At 39.1% G+C, this 19,934-nt stretch overlaps 1 protein-coding gene across 2 annotated transcripts in view; it reads right to left on the bottom strand.

Moving 5' to 3' along the window:
* The window catches only part of LOC121434733 (endosome/lysosome-associated apoptosis and autophagy regulator family member 2-like), a 159,171-nt gene that overhangs the window by 31,646 nt on the left and 107,591 nt on the right, over nt 1-19,934 (bottom strand). For both annotated transcript variants that reach the window (XM_041633661.1, XM_041633663.1), the window contains 8 exons: nt 19,440-19,528; nt 15,076-15,256; nt 14,394-14,522; nt 6,256-6,346; nt 5,538-5,640; nt 5,209-5,346; nt 2,378-2,641; nt 305-478 (listed from right to left, as the gene is read on the bottom strand). In XM_041633661.1, coding sequence (XP_041489595.1) covers nt 305-478; nt 2,378-2,641; nt 5,209-5,346; nt 5,538-5,640; nt 6,256-6,346; nt 14,394-14,522; nt 15,076-15,256; nt 19,440-19,528 — 1,169 coding nt within the window. The remainder of the gene's footprint in view (nt 1-304; nt 479-2,377; nt 2,642-5,208; nt 5,347-5,537; nt 5,641-6,255; nt 6,347-14,393; nt 14,523-15,075; nt 15,257-19,439; nt 19,529-19,934) is intronic.

Genomic DNA, 19,934 nt, shown 5'->3' with positions numbered 1-19,934 from the left:
TCTCTAGGCCAGGTGGTGGTGGCGCACGCCTTTAATCCCAGCACTCGGGAGGCAGAGGCAGGCGGATCTCTGTGAGTTCGAGACCAGCCTGGTCTACAAGAGCTAGTTCCAGGACAGGCCCCAAAACCACAGAAAAACCCTGTCTCGAAAAACCAAAAAAAAAAAAAAAAAAAAAAAAAACAAAGAAATCTCTATACCTGCCATTAGTTGTTGATGGTCATGGAGATTTGATTGGTCACTTTACTCAGAACAGTATCTTAAAACTGGAATACAGACCCGTCCCACCCGAACACCCAGAGCTCACCTCATGCCCACATAAACTGATATTGAAGAAATGGAAGTACTTCGTTCCCTTGGAGGTAAAGCTGGGGCCATTCATTAGTGAACCCACACTGCTGAGGTTGCGGAAGTCATAGTGCAAACTCCGATTTTCCTTCTCATAGGAAAAAAAGCAATCACTGTAGCAAGTGGAGTGATCCTTAAAGACGAAAAACAAGCATATATTCAGTGCTCGCCTAATTTAAGAGAAAATAGGAAAGAAAATTAAAAAGCACTTCTCCAAGGTCAATAGCAATTCCACGTACTGCCCACCTTACCGTCAGAGAACCACACACAGCAAGTTTGTTATGGAATACTATTTTGACTAGGCAAAGATGTGCTGCAGAATATTACTTTGACTGTAAAAGGTGTATTACATTTGTTTATGCTGGACTTGTTCAACAATGTACAGATGTGTGTTTAATTATGTAAATACGTGTTGCATTTGTTTTACCTCACCTGCCTAAAGCACCTGATTGAACTAATAAAAAGCCAAATAGCAAATAGCTAGGCAGAAAAAGGATGGGCAGGGCTGGCAGACAGACAGAGTAATTAGGAGGAGAAATCTAGGCCGGAGAAAAAGAGAAGGGAAGAAGAAAGAAGAAAGAAGGGAGAAAGAGAGGGACATGACTGGGACAGAAGACACAGAGCAAACAGCCAGCCATTGGGGACAGCAGGAACGTAAGACATACAGGAAGACTGAAAGGTGAAAAGTTCCCAAGGCAAACATAAAGAGAAACAGAATAAAATAAAAGCTAAGTTAAGGCTTAACATTCAAATCTAATAATAAGTCTCTGTGTTGTGATTTGGGAGCTGATGGTGGCCCAAAGAAAAAGCCTTGTACAAAAGTCTTTAGGCATTCTTCCATTGAGGGGCATCTAGGTTGTTTCCAGGTTCTGGCTATTACAAATAATGCTGCTATGTACATAGTCGAACAAATGCTTTTGTAGTATGATTGGGCATCTTTTGGGTATATTCCCAAGAGTAGTATTGCTGGATCCTGAGGTAGGTTGATTCCCAATTTCCTGAGAAACTGCCACACTGATTTCCACAGTGGTTGCATAAGTTTGCATTCCCACCAGCAAGAGCAATGGACTGAGCTCCCAAGGTCCAGTTGAAGAGAAGGAGGAGGGAGAAGCCGAGCAAGGAAGTCAGGACCACGAGGGGTTGGTCCACCCACTGAGGCAGTGTGTGCCTTTTCTAATGGGAGCTCACCAAATCCAGCTAGACCAGTGGTGCGGGAGAATTGTCTGTATTTTGTCAATCATATTATAAATAAATGCTGATTCACCAGGCAGGAAATACAGGCGGGAAAACCAGACAGGAAGTAGAAATGATGTAATGAGAACAGGAGAATTCTGGGAAGGAAGAAGTTGATTCCTCCCACTCCCTCTCTTGTCCAGACCACAGAAGCAGCAGGGTGTGATCTGCCCCACTGAAAAAGGTACTGAGCCACATGGCTAACATAGATCAGAAAAATGGGTTAATCAAGATGTGAGAGTTAGCCAATGAGAGGCTAGAGCTAATGGGCCAATCAGTTTATAATTTACGGAGACCTATGTATGATTTCCTTGGGGGCTAAACAGCTGGGGGTACCAGGCAGGACAAAAAAAAAAAAAGCAGGCCTTGCCCCCTTCATGTTACAGACCGGGACTGAACGAGCATGTGATTAAACCAGACTCTCTGTTTGTGGCTGACAATGGGAGCTGACTGAGAAGCCATTGATAAAGGCACTGGGACTTGTTTCTACTGCATGTACTGGCTTTTTGGGACCCTAGTCTATATGGATGCGCAGCTTCCTAGGCCTGGATGTAGAGGGGAGGGCCTTGTACTTCCTACAGGGCAGGGTTCCCTGCCCTCTCTTAAGGAGGGAGGGGGAAGGGAGGAGGGTGAATGGGGGAGCTGGAGGGAAATGGGAGGAGGGGAGGAAGTGTAAATTTTTGAATGGAAAAAAGAAAAAAAAAGAAGATAAAGTGGCAAAAACAAAACAAAACAACAAAAAAAGTCTTTAGGCTTTCTGCCAAGAATGACTGTGGGAATGACTGCAAAGCAGACTTACCTGGGTGCTTTTACTGCCAGGCCCACAGGGAATGCAAGCCTCCTGGCCGTAGACCTGATGGATGGACAAGTAGGTGTCCGCTGAGCACTCCTTGCACTGGTTGGTTTCCTTCTCGATGTAGTGGCCTGGGGGGCAGGGCACACACGATGAGCCGGACTGCTCAGAACCCAGGGCACAGGCCCGGCATGACGAGGCCACCCCATCGACCGCATTGGTAGCTGTGATAGAATAGATCTTCACCACATCATTGATGAAGCGTCTGTTCTAGAAAGAGAGCAGAAAGAATGACATCTGCCTTGGACTGCAACTGTACAACAAAGCTACGTTTATGTTGGGCATTACCAAAATAACCAGAACGTTCCCAACTGATACGCCATTACTCCTATCTTGTCCTTCTAAATAAAAAGCCCCTAAATCTTGACATCGGGAGCCGCTTTGTAAAACCACAGAATTCCAGATATGTTGCTGTGATTGGCATCGCGTATGTCATAGCTAGCATGGTTACAGAAGAGTACCACCTGAGCTCACTCATCCATACCTCTCAGTGATGTGGTGAGTGCCGTGAGTCTGGCTGGGTGGGACATCCTAGAAAGTAAGGACCTCTTTTCCTCACTCAACCAGTGTGATACCAATGGGCTCCTATCGCTTCCTTGAGCCTTCCTTCCCCTCTCCAGCCCTTCACCAAAACAATGCATTCTAGTCTCTAACAAAGGGGTGTCAAAAGAGCCTGAATCACTACTGCATGGACGGGCTTTGTGGGAGTCTAGTCTGTTTGGATGCTCACCTTCCTGGTCCTGGGGGGAGAGGGGAGGACCTTGGACTTCCCATAGGGTAGGGAACCCTAACTGCTCCTTGGACTGGAGAGGGAGAGGGAGGGGGAAGGGAGGAGGTGGAAATTTTCAATAAAAACATAAAATAAAATAAAAATTTAAAAAAAAATGAGCGTGAATTCTGCTGCCTTTCTCCTCTGATGGTACAGGATTATTTAAGGTCTGGTTTCTGTCACCCTAACATACAACATCACACCTGACTGCTTATTGCTTTGCTTCTGGACCAAGATGAAAGGACGGAAGGGAGGAGGTAGAGTTCCACGGCTGTTCATCCTCCTAAGACTGAACACTAAATAACAAAGCCTAAAGAACAACTAAAGCCATGGGAAATCTGGAGGCTGGGTTCCCACTGAAAATAAACAGAAAAGAGAAAACACACTCACATGCCACCACAGCAATGAAGAGTCTCTGAGCAGAAACTCACCCTGTTTTCATTTTGATAAACTCATATCTGTGCAGATACACAACAAATAATAGACCCCGGGCTAGGGAGGTGACCCAGTGGCAAAGTGCTTGCTACACAAGCATCAGGACCCAGTATTCACATAAAAATAAGGCATGGCACCGTAGGTGTCTAACCCCAGTGTTGGGGGGTTGAGGTGAGACAGAGACAGATATTCTGGGCCTGCTAGTCTAGCCAAAATAGCTGGCTCCAGGTTCTGTGAGAGCCCCTGTCTCAAAAAAAAAAAAATAATGCCGAGAACAGTTACATGACTTCCAGTGCTGACTTCTCATCTACATTCAGACAAAACAAACAAAAACAGAAAAAAACACAGGCAAAGATAGAACACACATTCTGTCTCTCTCGCTCTCTCTCTCTCTTTCTCACACACACACACACGCACTCATATATATATAAAACACTGATACACACACTCACCCACACATATATACATACATATATATACATACATATATATATATAAATATATATTACACACTGATACTCAAAAAATAAATGAATGAATGAATAACAGGCCTGCTAGTATTGAAATATGCAATGGAATGTTCAGAGAGAGGATTAGATCTATACTAGCAAAGAAAATCTAAAAAAGGCAATAGTTGTCTCTCTTCTACCATTCTGTATACAAATACATTCTCTCTAAAAAGGAGATATTACCATAATGAAAACCATAAACTCACACTAGTTAATGACACCTAAGCAAATCTTAGCTAGTTGGATGAAGAAGAATAAAGTTATGAACTTTCTTGGTCTCAAAAAGATTTTTTTTAAAGTTCTAAGTAAAAACAATGTTGAATTTTCTCTTAAGCGTCAACAACTGTGTTTTCTTATAGCTCAGAATAATTCATAGATTTGTTGTCATTCCACCCACTACATACATTTTTACTCTCAAAAAAAATAAAAATTGTCATCTTATACCAATTCACAATAAGATGACTGACTCAAAGAAGTGCTTTCTCCAATTTGAAGGCAGCTTTGTATGTATCACAAGTGGGCATTATCTTTGTGTTTTAAAAGAAATAAAAACTATGGGATCATATTGGTCTCTAATGGGTGTAATGCTATGTGCGTCTCACAGAGCACCTTCAAAGTTCTCCGTTCTGTGTATAGAACCATGGTATCCTATACACAGGTAACAATGCTCTACTCATGGATACATGATTTCATTCTTTGATGTCCTATGTCCTTACATAGAGTTCATAATGCCCTGTATGAGGCTCATGGTGCAAGTTTACCACTCACAGGGCACTTACAAGGGCTTTTGTCATACTTTTTAAATGGTTTTTCATCTCCTATATATAGGTCAGAATGCATTTGCATAGAGAAAGCAGCTCACCTACACACAGCTTGTGATGATATTGTGGAGCTCATACTGATCCATGTAGACTACTTGTGACTTTCTTAATTTATAATGCCATGTATGAAACAGATGATGTCTCCATTTACAACCCTTAGTGTCTCCAGCAGAGATCTATATGCTCCCAAATGGAGATCACACCCAAAAGCGGGCTTACGAGTGATACAAGGCTGGAACTTACGTCTTGACCTTGGTTAGTTCTCTGGAATGCCCATGTGAATGTAAATGTTGCGTTCTTGAAAATGATGTGAGTATACGCTTGCTTTTCTTTGGTTCCTCCCCATGATTCCACCACATTGGTGCTTTTTCTATTTATATCCTAAAACAGCAGAAATATTTACAAATAAAGCACAACTTATTGTACAATTCTTAGTAATTTCTTTAGCTATTTAAAAATATTTTTGAAAGTTCTAAGAAAGACAAGGAAACTGGTTCTTATCCCAACTTAAATAAATAAATTCAAACTTGAAAGAGAACAATAAACCTTGAAATCTGCCTTCAATCACTTACCACCATGAAGTACAGAACACAGTCAGCTGAGCAGAGGGTCTCAAAGACAAACGTTACTCTTCCTAGCTCAGAACCTGTGGCTCCAGTCATAGATGTTGGTGGTCTACATGACAGAACAAAATTGCAATATCAATAATGTATGCTGAATGCAGTTAGAAATAAAATTAAATCCTGTGTTCTCATTAAACTGAAAATCCAGCTTCTCTGTTAATTAATCTTGTGCTTCTTGAGGAAACACAGATCCTCCCTTTCTCAGTCTGTGAGTCTACACCCTTGCTCTAGGCTGCACTTTCCTGCTTCTAAAGGAAGAAAGATTCACACTGGGAAATCTCAACATACAGGACTAAAACAAAGACATAGATTAATGTATAACATGCTAACTTACAAATAGAGTTGAGACAAACAATTAAACAACAAAATACACACTCCTACGACTAAATGACTTAAACTAAGTCTCTCCATTAAGGATCAACAAGTCATGGATACTACAGGTTTTGTTGTAATGCTGTTAAAATAATTCTGCTTTATCTAAGGAACATACCTGCCTAACATTTATAGGTTCTTGGTGGCCAGTTATATAGATTCCTAAATAGCATACATCATTCTCTTACATACTATTGTCTACTTGATAATACAAGCAAACTCCATAGAGTCTTCCTACTCCCGTATTCCTATGGAGGAAGTGAAGGTTCCTAAAGGAAGGACCAGTTTCCCTTACTTAAATCCTGGGATGTGCAAGGTTAAGATGAGGTAGTCATTGTCAGAGCCCCCAGCTCCGCTCTGGATGTGATCTCCAGCCACCTCCCAACCTGAAAAGGATAAAAGACATTTTACTAGTAAAATTTCACTAAGAACAAAAATGTTAAAAGAAGGTAACCATAAGAGGCAAATAATTATTGATGCTAAAGTTAAAATATTCCAGAAAATCCCATATTTTGAAATATCAATTGTAGACTAGATGCAAAAGTTTAATTCTAGATACTAATGAAAACATTCTGACTGGACCACTCTCTCTATACAAGTTATTCAATGTGAAACAGGGTGACAGTTTTCTCAATGAAGGATGACTTTCGAAAGCAAAACAGGTGGCCTTTATCCATGCTAACCTACTAAGATGGTCACTTAGTGTTGAATGGACACATTCCCACTCTGCTGACAGCCAAAGAGAAACAAACCTTTAATTACTGAAAACCTGGGGTCAGAGGTTCTTTTCAGCTTACTGTATTTTTGTTTCACAATTTAACTTTTACTAAATGTCAGTAAGTACGGCATACATGGAATAGTAGATAGAACTCCCTCCCTGAGAAGTAGAAAATGTGAGGTATACACATGCTAACAAATGCGAACACTGTGAGGTTTGTGTACAAGAAGTCACATGAGGTATGTCATCTTCACAGGAACAATAATAAGCCAAGACAACCACTTTAAAGTGAGCAAAGGTGGTAAATTCACACACAGCAACAAGCAAGTCTATTGTTTAAGGGCAATACCTTAGCATTGATATAACTCCAAATGTTATCTGCTACTTCAAGAGATGTAATATAGGCATTTATTTCAGTACTGTCTTGGCAACTTGACAGTTTTCACATACAATAATTTATAGAAAATTAGTATGTTGGTTACACACTAATAAAACATAATAAAAATAATGGGTACTCATCTATCAGAAAAATGTTGACAATTCTGCTGTCTAAATGTTCCTATGATTGAAAACACAGAAAATCAGTTGTCAGCTTTTTATTTTAAGAGTTGAGTAACCATGAACCCCTGTAGCCCAGTGAGATGAACATACAGGTGATAGGAGAATAATTTAGGTTTAGACAATAACCCTGTGACCAGGTAAGGAGGATCAAGATATCCCATGAAGAACAAGTGAATGTCAACAAAGACTGTGATTATATTTATAAGAATATGTCTTTGAATATGTGAGTGCCACAAAAAAAGGACAGAACATGAGAGAAGACCAAGGAAGAGGCAGCAGCAAGTAGATTGCGTGCAGTTCCTATGCTTCAAGTAAAAACATATGCCTCACATATTTCAATATTGCCCAGTGAAGAGTCCACCAATTTTGCTCATTTTTTCTCTGTCCTGACCAAGAAATATAGATTTTTTTTCTCTTACAGGTATCTTTGTTTTTGTTTAGTCATACATTTCCCCATTACAAATCATTCTACATTTAATTTCATCTAAGTATATCCTCATTGTTGAAAATTTCTTTTATCCTGCTTCTCATTTTTATAGAAAACATAAAAACTACATCATTGCATACAACTTCCTTCTTCATATCACATTGTATTATTGGTATAAATCTCGTTGGTATAATAGAAATAGCATTACTGAGTCAGAAAAATATCAAAAATTAAAAATTCTGGAAACATTTTGAAATTTTTTTCAATGTATTGTTTCAGTATAATGATGACACATATAATATTTTATTTAATTGAGCTACCTTATGGTGGTAAACATTCTATTGCTGGAGATGGGGAGAGAAAAGGTAGAAGGGAAGGAGGGGGGACTTGGGGAATCAGGAGAATTGGGATAAAGGAAAGGTGGATAGGGGAGCACGGAACCACAATTCTTAGTTAAGGGAGCCACTTTAGGGTGGGCAAGAGATTTGACCCTAGAGGGGCTCCCAAGTGCCCAAGATGAGGTTCCCAGTTAGTTCCTTGGGCAGCTGAGGATTGGGAACCTGAAATGACCCTATCCTAGAGCAATACTGACGAATATCTTGCATATCATCATAGAATCTTCATCTGGTGATGGATAGAGATAGAGACAGAGTCACACACATGAGCACTGGACTGAACTCCCAAGGTCCCAATGAGGAGCAGAAGGAGGGAGAACATGAGCAAAGAAGTCGGGACCACGAGGCGTGCACCCACCCACTGAGACAGTGGAGCTGATCTACTGGGAGCTCACCAAGGCCAGCTGGACTGTGACCGAAAAAGCAGGGGATAAAACCGGACTCTCTGAACAAGGCGAACAATGAGGGCTGATGAGACGCCAAGGACAATGGCACGGGGTTTTGATCCTACTTAATGAGCTGGCTTTGTGGAAGCCTAGCCAGTTTGGATGTTCACCTTCCTAGATATGGACGGAGGGGGGAGGACCTAGGACTTACCACAGGGCAGGGAACCCGGACTGCTCTGTGGACTGGAGAGGGAGGGGGAGAGGAGTGGGGGGAGGGGGAGAAGGATGGGAGGAGGGGGAGGGAAATGGGAGGCTGGGAAGAGGTGGAAACTTGTTTTTTGTTTATGTTTTTTTTCTTCTTTTCTTAATAAAAAGAAAGAAAGAAAAAAAAAGATTATTTCCATTTGCGTTTTTATACATGATACACAATGAATCCATTCATGAACTACCAACTTGTCTACAACTTTTAATTTCTCACAGTCAAAAACACAATATGCAAAAATTTGTTCTTCATTCCTATTATGCAACTTGGTCAAATTTGGACTTTAGGAATATAAAAACACTCAAACCACACATCCAACTCAGTTCTGAATACACCTGCTTTATCTCTCCCAGCAGAAGAATGACTCCCTCCTCAGGCAAGCTGCCCCATGCATTCCACTTGACCCTGTTGAGTGTTGTTGTGTTATTCATCATAAAAATGACACAGGGACTCCAGGTCACAAAGATACACAGATTTGTACTTTATTTTCTTTACTGTTATAAGGCAATTTTAAAATTCAGTTTGTGAGTCAATTGGTAGTGTTGTGAGACTTGGAGTCTTCTACAGAAGTCACTGATAATCTAATCTGTTCTAGTGTGTGAGTACACACATGTACTAGCCTTCTGTGGATTCATTCCATACTCTTGTTTTCCCAGTATTGTTTACCTAATTGATCTTAAATTCATGACTCAAATTCAGTCAAAGGACACTTATTAGGAATATCAACTCTGATAGAGAGATAACTATTTTAATGTTTCTTCTCTCAGAGGATAAATTCTGAAAGGTGATATTATTGATCAACAAAGAACACTTTGGCCGGGCGATGGTGGCACACGCCTTTAATCCCAGCACTCGGGAGGCAGAGGCAGGCAGATCTCTGTGAGTTCGAGACCAGCCTGGTCTACAGAGCTAGTTCCAGGACAGGCTCCAAAAGCCACAGAGAAACCCTGTCTCGAAAAAAACAGAAAACAAAAACAAAAAACAAAACAAAACAAAAAAAAAACAAAGAACACTTTGTATTTAATGTATATTGGGTCTTGAACTTTCACTAATGTGTTGGCTCAAAATTATTTAAGCCTCTATTTTTTTCTGTTGATCTCTATACTCCTATGGTCATTTAATTTCCTCTGTTCCAATTCTGTTCAGGGGAGCTATTGATTCAAAGCATGCAATTTTCAAACTGTGTGTGTAAACTCAGGAATAATGACCAAATATAATACGAAGAAAGTAAACTGATAAAATGATGTTGAGGTGACAAAGGATGGCCTCCATCATTAAGTCTTAGTGCTTAGAATGGCTGCTGCTAGTGTCATATTTTAAAAGGAATACAACCAAATACTGGTGAAAGAACTCTGCCGCGTAATCAAGTTTTCGCTAAGCAGTATTTAACTGCATCTTATGAACACAGTCATGGGCTTCATAGGAAATGGAAATTTAAAATCTTTAACCCTTTATCATGGCACAGCACTGAGTCAGAGTAAAGTAACCTACTACTGCTATAGAATATTCCTCACACTGGGTGAATCTATGTCACTGTGATTGACTTAATAAAGGGGGTTGACTGGCCAGTAGCTGAAATGAATACAATTAGGCAGGAGAGTCAGACTAGGAGAATGCTGGGAGGAAGATGGGCAGAGAGAAGAGTCATGAGCCAGACATGAAGAAAGCAGGAGAAAAATGCCCCATGCTAATAAATGTACCACCACCTGGCAGAGCATAAATAAGGAAAATGGGCTAATTTACATTGTAAGAGCTAGGTAGGAATAAACATGAGCTATCAGCCAAGCATTTATAAATAACATAAGCCTCAGTGCATTTATTTATGAGCTGCTAGTGGGTCAGGAAAACTCTGGCTATAAATGGCGCCCAAACTTTCAGCAAGAATTTCCACATAAAACATGAGAAAGCTTTTCAAAAAGATTCTAAACACACAGAAACAGAGACAAACATAGCTTTCTAGTCTCACAGTCTAATGTCAGCCATAGTGCAGAAACGTGTCTCCTGACAGCTGCCTGTGAGATGGAGCCAGCTGCCAGCTGCCATGTACTAAGCCATATGGTAGGTTCTCTCAGTCTGTCACAGAGTCATGGTTCAGAGATGCTTCTCCAAGCCAATGCCTGTGGGCTTAAGCTCCCAGCACAAGATCCACCAGCATGCTGCATGGTGGAGGAGTTTTGCTCATGCAGACAGTAAAGGATAACAGATACGCAGTAAAGACAGCTTCAGACAGAACACAAAACTCTCAACAGGTTACAGTGTGTTTAAAAATGTACAAAGGTTTGGAAGAGAGAAGAAAAAGAGTATATACAGTCTTAGATTTAAAAAAGTTTGAAAATAATAAAATAATATCCTTAAAAAGGGAGTAAAGTGATATAAAAGAAAAAAAGCCATGTAAAGATGGAAAATACACAGAGAGTCTGGATACTGTATCTTATTGTGTTGTCTTTAAATTTTTGTATGCTGAGGAAGGAGTAATAGTTGCCAGGACACATTGAATTATCCAAACTGCCAAACTAAACCAACCTACATATTTTAAAAATGTCTTAACTTCAAAATGTAAGTGAAGAAATATCTTACTTTGGGGAAGAGGTTATGAAAATGAAAGATTGTGGATTCATTCAAGGTTAAAAATATCAGGTTTGATCAAGAAAGACACCCTTAAAACCTGACTACAGACATTAATAAATAGACATAAAAGAACTACAAGACATATGATGTATATTTTACATGGCTCAGTCACATAAGAAAAAATCATCTATGCCTGTTTTGTATCAAATGCAAGTCTATATTTGTATTTATATAGACACGTATGTTACCTTTAGAAGTATATGTATTTTCAGAAGAAGGGGACCAGACACCAATAAAAATGGATGACCCAGGTGACCCAGCATCCAGAACAAGACTGAGATGATCTAGCCTCACAGAATACTACAGCCAAGACCTAACAATCATCCTGATTTTCTCAAGGTTTCCCAAAGATGCCAGAACCCTCAGACAATAGGAAGCAGTCTCAAGGAAACAACACACACATCCCCAAAATATTGGTTATTAATGTTTATTATTATTTAAGGGGGTTGTTTACAAGTTATTGATAATGGTCAAAAAACACTAAACAAAACATTATCTCTCAGGGAGTTCATTCTAAAAAAAAGGGAAGAATATAGAAATGATAGGATAAAAGGGTAGATGATTGAATCTACTGGTAAATTATTTAATCCACTAGTATTAAATATTGCACATTGGTATGGATTTTAGTAATTGATGCAAATTTAAAATTAATTTTACTATCCTCTGTGCATATTTCTACTCTTGTTTAGGGTATTGTTTTTATACAACTCATTTAAAAATGCAATGTGTAAGAAATATAGATTAATAGTCATATATAAGAATCAAACTTATAGTCATGTTAGATGTGTTTTAAAAGTCATACACAGGTATATTTAGAAAGTCTTCAAACACTTCAACCTAGAGAATATGGCACTTAATACATTTAATATGTTTAATAACCTAAGACTTTTCATGACAGTTTTTTTTATTGATTTTTATTGAGCTCTACATTTTTCTCTGCTCTTCTCCCTGCCTCTCCCCTCCCCATTTCAACCCTCTCTGAAGGTCCCCATGCTCCCAATTTACTCAGGAGATCTTGTCTTTGTCTACTTCCCATGTGGATTAGATCTATGTAAGTCTCTTTTAGTGTCCTCATTAAGTTCTCTGGGATTGTGTTTTGTGGGCTGCTTTTCTTTGCTTTAACAGAAATTTGCTTTATTTATGGTGAAAGCTAGTCATTGGGCAAAGAAACTGTCCTTGCCTCAATTGCTGGCATCATACTTCCCAAACTGGACCAATAGGATGCAAAACAAAGCAACTGCCAAACTTTGTCAAGTCAAGATAGTACAGTCCTTCAAAACTCCCTGCTCAGAAATGTCTGTCAGACATACTATGTCTGTAGGCCATAGCTGGATGCCACAACATCAAAGAAGAACCTAGGATGACTATTCAGGAGGCCTGATACCCCTGTCATTGGGTAACAATTCATGCTTCTGGGATCTTTGGTGGAGTTGAAGATTAGATAGCCATAATTACAGTTTTCTTTAGTTATGATAAAAGGGTAAATCAGATGAGAACTTTAGACTCACCAAGATAATATAGATACTAGAGTATTTTCTCTAATTTTGTCAAATACAAGTGAACTAGATAGTTTAACTGTAATTCTTACTTGATAACTGTTTTTGGTTGATATGATTTTACTATGTTAAAGTTAAAACCTTCCGTTTATTTAGACAAAAAAAGGGAAATATTGTGAAATATTCTTTAACACCATGTGAATATATTTCACTGTGGTTGGTTGAATAAAGAAGCTGACTGACCAATAGCTGAACAGAATAAGGTTAGACAGGAGAGCCAGACTAGGAGAATGCTGGGAGGAAGAAGGGCAGAAAGAGGAGTCACCAGCCAGAGGCAGAGGGACCAGGAGATGAATGTGCCATACTAATAAAGGTACCACCACATGGCAAAGTGTAAATAAGGAAAATGGGTTAATTTAAGTTGTAAGAGCTAATTAGTAATAGCCAGAGCTATTGGCCGAACATTTGTAAATAATATAAGCCTCAATGCGTTTATTTTGGAGTCAGCAGTACCGACGAAAACTCCGCCTACATGCTACTCCTTAAAGTGGTAAAAGATGTAGATGCTGTCATCTTCCTTGCAACATCTCTTCTGGGCTTTGGGACTTTAAACATGAGCTTCAATATCGACTTCAAAAGTGACTGCATAAAATGCAAGAAGAATACAACAGTTGTCCACTGTCCCACCTCCCATGCACACATTTATCCTCAAAGATAAGCTCTGAGACCCCCCACAGTGGACACACCAAGCCCTACTATTTAATACATTTTCTATCTTAGCACTTGCAACATGCTGCTGTTTATCTTTTGCCGTTTAAAGTGTGAGAGCAACATTGGCATGGATATTTTTTTCTTCTTCACAGTTTAATGGCTAATAGCTTTTTTTTTTTTACTGTGGATTATTAGCAACTTCATCAATCTATGCTCTTTCTTAAGTTGAGAACTTTTGCATTTTTGGCTGGAAGGGTGGGTGGGGTGGAGGGAGGGAAGGAGGGAGGGAGGGAGGGAGGGAGGGAGGGAGGGAGGGAGGGAGGGCTCAGGGAGTGAGTGAGTGAGGGTGACCTTGATGGGTTCTGTTTGGTCTGTTACTTGTGGTTTGGGATTATTAGTAGAAGCTATTTGAACACAGATATTGTGAAGCATGAGCTGTGTCTAAACACCAAGATGCTACTAACTCACTAATGGTCAGGAAGCAGATGTAACCAAACAAAGCGATAATTCACATCCTGGACTGGAAAGAAAAAAAATGAAGATGGTTTAAATAAGTACATAGAACAGTTTGCCATTTGAAATTTGGAGTTTGGAATTTTCTACTTGACATTTACATACTGTTATTGACTATTCAAAGCTGAAACTAAAGAAAGTGACACCATGGAAAGGGGAAAAAAAACTGTATGTTTTATTACTGTAGGAAATCCATCTGCCTGATTGCTTGATTTTTATGTAAGGGTTGAGGTAGACACACAACCAAACAATGTGAGTCTGGTGTGTTTAAAAAGCGAAGTGTAAAAACAAGTGGTGTTTTGCTGCCACGACAGTTAAGGGAGAGTCCAAACCCACCGTTCATTCCATCACACTTGGAATTCCCAACGTTGAAGCAGGAAGTTTTCATGTTGGCAGGGAGGACATTCCACCATTTGTACTCAAACCCAAGCGCTGGCTCTGTTCCTGCTGGACATGGCTTGCACTCTGCAGAAGATGGGAGTAAACAATCACAGTAGGCTGCATCTGGACAGTCTTCCCTGTGCCAAGCGCCTCTAAACCACGATTAGCAGAGAAATGAGAGGGAAAGATGCAATACCACCAGTTCCCTTAGGAACATCTTCAAACGTGATCTGTAAAATGGTTCTAGATAGAGTGCCAATGCATGTGTATGCATTTGGTGGTCTTTTTTGTATAGTTCTTCATTTTATGTACACACACACACACACACGGACAAATGAATGCTTGTCCTTATTATCAACAGTCAACAAGATAGGATCATTATTCAAAGAATAATTAAATATAATATTTTTAAAGGAAACAATCTCACATGCACAAAATGCCAGCAAGAGAGTTCTCATTAGCTGGTAAATAAATCATGGTGTCACAGTCCCTTTATCAACATTTCCCAACTCTTTGTCCTTCCAATGAAATAAGAAATGTGTCTTCTAAAGACTTCTCCAGCAAATCAATTGAAAACAAGATCCCAAGTCTATTAATATTATCTTTATAAAAGTGCAGTTCGTGATAGACACCTTACCCTTTGTTCCATCTGAAAATGTCCCAGAAGGGCAGGGATGGCAAGAAGAAGATCCATTGTTATAGAATCCTGGGTTGCAAGGAGGACAATCCTTCTTCTCTCCAGAAGGGGGCAGTCTGATAGCATCCGAGAGATCCTCCCTGCAGATTTTCGGCTCGATCCACTTATACATTATCTGTGTCTGGAAAAAAAGAAAGATTTTAAAATTAAAACAGAAAGCAAATAATACAATGTCCTCACAACAAAGATGTCAAATAGACAAGCCAAAAAAAAAATCACAAACAGTGAGAGAAGGTGGGGTTGAGAGAATCTAAATGGTGACAGAATGAGAGAAAAGAAAACTCACTAACACAATAAGGAGAAAGTAAAAATTTGGTAGAAAATAATGACTACTACTCTGTGTGTATGTGTTTGTGTTTGTGTGTGTGTGTGTGTGTGCATACATGCTCCTTATCATGAATCCCTCTTTAAAATGTAAACAACTAAATGATCACTCCTGAGCACATACATATGAGCAACATTATACAGACTGGGCACGTCACATGGAGAAATACATACGTATATATACACACATGTATGCATGTAACAACACATAATGAAAAAAGGAGGCCATGAATATGAAAGAGACTAAGAAGGGGTTTGGGGGAGGATTAGGAGAGAAGAAAGGGAAGAGTCAAATCATGTGATGACTTTATGATTTCAAGAATAACAGACAAACTGTTAACAACCGCTGTCCTTGTGTGCATTTGCTTCACTGTGTAGCCTACAGCTTCAGTACAATGACATTTCAGTACCATGTATTTTCGGTTGTGAGCCTAACCTTTAAGGGCTGAGCCACCTCTCCAGGCCTTCTGGCTCATCTGTGACCTTTTCTGCTCCTTTCTTTCCTCCAGACACAGTCTTCACTACCATACTTTACACATAGTAATCATCAAAGAAAAATGCCATTTTTTCAAAAAGAATAGACCAAACCTCATGTGCAATCATAATGTTCATAAATATCAATAGTTCCTGGGTCTTTTTCAGTAACAAGAGCTATCGTCAAACTCTTCTCTCCAGAAATTGGTGGGCCTTTTCCATGTGCTCTGAGCTTCAGGACAAACGCACCCTCTGTGGTCCATGAGCACCATCAGTTAAACCCCTGTGTTATCTTCCTCCACACAAAACAATACAAAACTAGCTGTAACGGCCATGCCCAAAACACTGTCCACAATTAGTTATTCTCATGTTGAGACTGGAATACCAAATGGGTTAGCTATTCTAAAGCAAAATTGGAATGTGAACTTTGAGGGATATAGAAGGAAGTATTCTATCACAAATAGTAATCAATATCAGTACTCAATAGAAGTTTTTAGAAGAGACAATAACTTTTCATTTCATCCAATAAACTTTTGAAAATATTGTTTGTTCATTAAAACACCTTCTGAAACCAGAGAATGGAAACCACAGGCAGTACTCCACCACTGCTCCTCGTCAGGAGGAATGGTACATTCTGAGTCTTCAAGCCACTCAAATTGTCCTCTCAATATGCATTATCTTGTACAAAGAAGGATGCAAAGAAAAATGCTTTAAATATAGATGTCTCAACAGAATGATAAATAGCATTATTCTCTTCTTACGGTTCCTTTTTCCACATTCATTTTACGGCTCATGTCATGATATTCTTTAATGCGCTACTTTATCCCTCTGCCTCTGTTACCATCTGTAAAACACTGGCTGCTACAGCTAAGTCTTCCTAAGTAGCTAAAAAGATTCAGATTAGATACTATATCCATAAAAGGCTCTCAACACCTTTCAAAAAAAGGTAGCATAAAATTCAGAGAATCTAGATAAATAATGACTCATTTATAGCAGAGACGCTGACTTTAAGTTTCCAGTTTAACAAATATAAAAAGAAAATTTTAAAACCTAGTAAGTTATTAATTTCCTGACTCTTTAATAAAAATGCATGACTGCTACATTTAGGGGAAATTTTGGTTCCTACACAGGAAGAGAGAAGATGTGCAACATTGAAGAATCTTCCCAACCTCTTCAGGACAAGCTATGCCCAAGCTTCTGAACAAGGAAACACTCCAGGTTAGAGAGGGGTGTGTATGTACACAATGTGTGTGTGTGTGTGTGTGTTTCAGGCCAGACAACAACCTTGGGCATCATTGTTCTGGGTCTATCTATCTTTTCTTATAAGCACAGGTCACCAGGCCAGGCTTCTCATATGGGTGTTGGGGACTGGATGATCACTGTGGTTTTCAAGGCAAGCACTTCACTAAGTCCCTGATTTGAGTTATTACACAGCTTACCCAAGAGATGCACACAGAACCTTTGAAGAAGGGTGAGTCTGATGAGAATAGAAACAATAATATTTGCAAGTAGATGTGGGAAGCAAAATAACCAGCTGCCTCCAAAGTAGCCAAAGAAGATTTTTAGAAGTTAAAAAAAAATACGCTTTATCCTTAAATATTTAAAGGAGAAATCGTCACAAATTCTCCAAGATACGTTTTCATTACAAACCTTCAACAAACTGCTTCTCTGTCTCTCTAAGAGAGACATATGCTTTCAAGTGCAGCTGGTGGGAAGAGAAGCTAATTAATATTAATGATATTTAGAGCCAGATGGCTCATAGTGCAGGTGAGACACCAACAATCAACTCACTCTTCAGAAAGTGAGATGGAAACATAAAGAGTTTTTATGAAACCAAAACCCTTTCAGCAGATAAGTTGACTAGAAAGAGTCACAATGTCCTTGTAGATCTAAGCCTTAAAAGGGGGATCTCTGGGACTTGAAGGTCAGCCTGAACTACACAGGGTTCTAGGCCAGCAAAACTACATGATGAGATTATGTCAAAAAAAAAAAATGATGAAGAAAAGAGAAAAGAAGAAAAAGAAAAGAAAAAATACACTGAATTTATAAAACATGGATACATTATTTTCTTATATATTATAGCATGCTCATGGATTTCCTGATGTATATGAAAAACAAAGTTCATGTATATGTATACATATAGCATGCTTGCAAGTTTGTGCTGTGTGTATATGTCCTAAACAATACTTAAATTTGCATGGCTTTAATTAAATTAAGCCAGGTCAACCAGGTATTGTTATACTGGTCACTGGCATTATACTTGTCAATATATTAGAGCACTCAGTAATGTAATAACTATGATTTTAATATATTTTCATGTAGTTCAGATAAATTGAATCATTAATAAATCTCATTTGTCTACACTGCAGTAATACTGACTTAGTCATCATTACATGGAATAAAATTAATAATTTTATTAGTAAGTAAGGCAAGTTTAACTAAGGAACGCTTACTTTAAAGGTATTATACCCAACACTTTTCATTCCATTTTAGGGGTCTCTATATGTATTTTCTAAATAGAAATAGCCTTATGTGGCATTATTGTAGGACCATCGCCAACCAGTTAATGTTGTTAGTATCATTGTTATTAAAAATAATGGTTATATTTCTTATTAAAAATTTCCACCAATCACTTTAAATTAGTATCATTTACTCTAAATCATTCGAAGCAATATTTCTTTAAAGTATTTAAAGGCATAAAGAAAGCTTCACATTCATATAAATACGGAAAGTACAAATCAGCATGGACAGATGTGAAATTAGGAAGGAAAGCAATATTTTGTGATATCCCCAAAATTAAATGTCCTCCTGCAGGCTGCAAACAAATCTGAAGGACACGCCACAAGAGCTACTTCACCCTCAGCTTCTCACTGACACTGGCTGGTGCGGGCTCGTCTTTAATTCGAAGAATTACGGGTCAACTGTAAAGCTCATCTGGGCATTTTCCTCCAGCTCAGTGTTGTGGGTATGGTAGTTACTTTGTGGTTTGTAAACGTGATTACACAGTAGCCTGGCATGACTGAGTTAGCATGTGACTGCCTAGCTCCTCTGAGAAGTATTCTGAGTTCCTCCCAAGGCAATAAAGGCTACCCAGCATTTTCATCCTGTGAGTGGTAGCAAATATTTCAAGCTGTGCTCTTCTTGGTCTTTTGACCTCTGAGAATATAGTTGTTTAAGAAAGACAGTAATAATGTGTAGAGCACCTATTTCATGTCAGGCCCTTGGCTGAAAACTTAGAAGATCTTATCTCTTCTCATAGAAGCATTATGAAGTAGGTAGCAATATCAAAGCAGCTTTAAAGACTAAAAAAAAAAAAAAAATGACGGCTTAGAAACATCAAATTGTCCAGAGAACAAACAAGTTGGGAGATCAAAGCAGAGGCAGGTTGCGACACCTAGCATCTTAGATTTCTTCTGTACAGTCTGCACACACAGGTAACAATCAGAGCGCTCTCACACTGGGAAGTGGGTTAGATAGACACAGGATAAGTTAAACCCTGCTGATACCTTTCCTTCTTCATCACATGGGGTATGGATCTGGAAATAGTCCTTGGTAGTGCAGGGTGGGCGATCCACACACTCACTGGCTCCTTCTTCTGCAACATACACACAGAACACACTTTAGAAAAGGACCAATTCCTTTGTGACCTTAAGAAAAATTGAACGTCAAAACTCAAAAGCAAGCGAACATGTAAAAAATCACTGTACTAGAGTGTAGTAACTAGCCAAGCCTTAAGCAAATAAAGGTTTGGGTTTATTATTATTATTATTGTTATTGTTATTGTTGTTGTTGTTTGCTTAGTTTGGTTTGGTTTTAAGAGACAGGGTTTCTCTGTGTAGCCCTGGCTGTCCTGGAACTCACTCTTTAGACCAGGTTGGCCTCAAACTCAGAGATTTGCCTGCCTCTGCCTCCCAAAAGAGTACACCATTATTGCTTGGCCAAATGTTTGTATTTTTATTTTGCCTAGAGGGAGAATAAATGTTTCTAGGATACAACTACAT

The sequence above is a fragment of the Microtus oregoni genome, unplaced genomic scaffold (assembly GCF_018167655.1).
Source record: "Microtus oregoni isolate MIOR12 unplaced genomic scaffold, Mior012 000044F_ref0000062, whole genome shotgun sequence".
Classification (NCBI taxonomy): domain Eukaryota; kingdom Metazoa; phylum Chordata; class Mammalia; order Rodentia; family Cricetidae; genus Microtus; species Microtus oregoni.
Note: the sequence above shows the minus strand (reverse complement) of the source record. Positions and strands in the feature narration are given on the sequence as shown.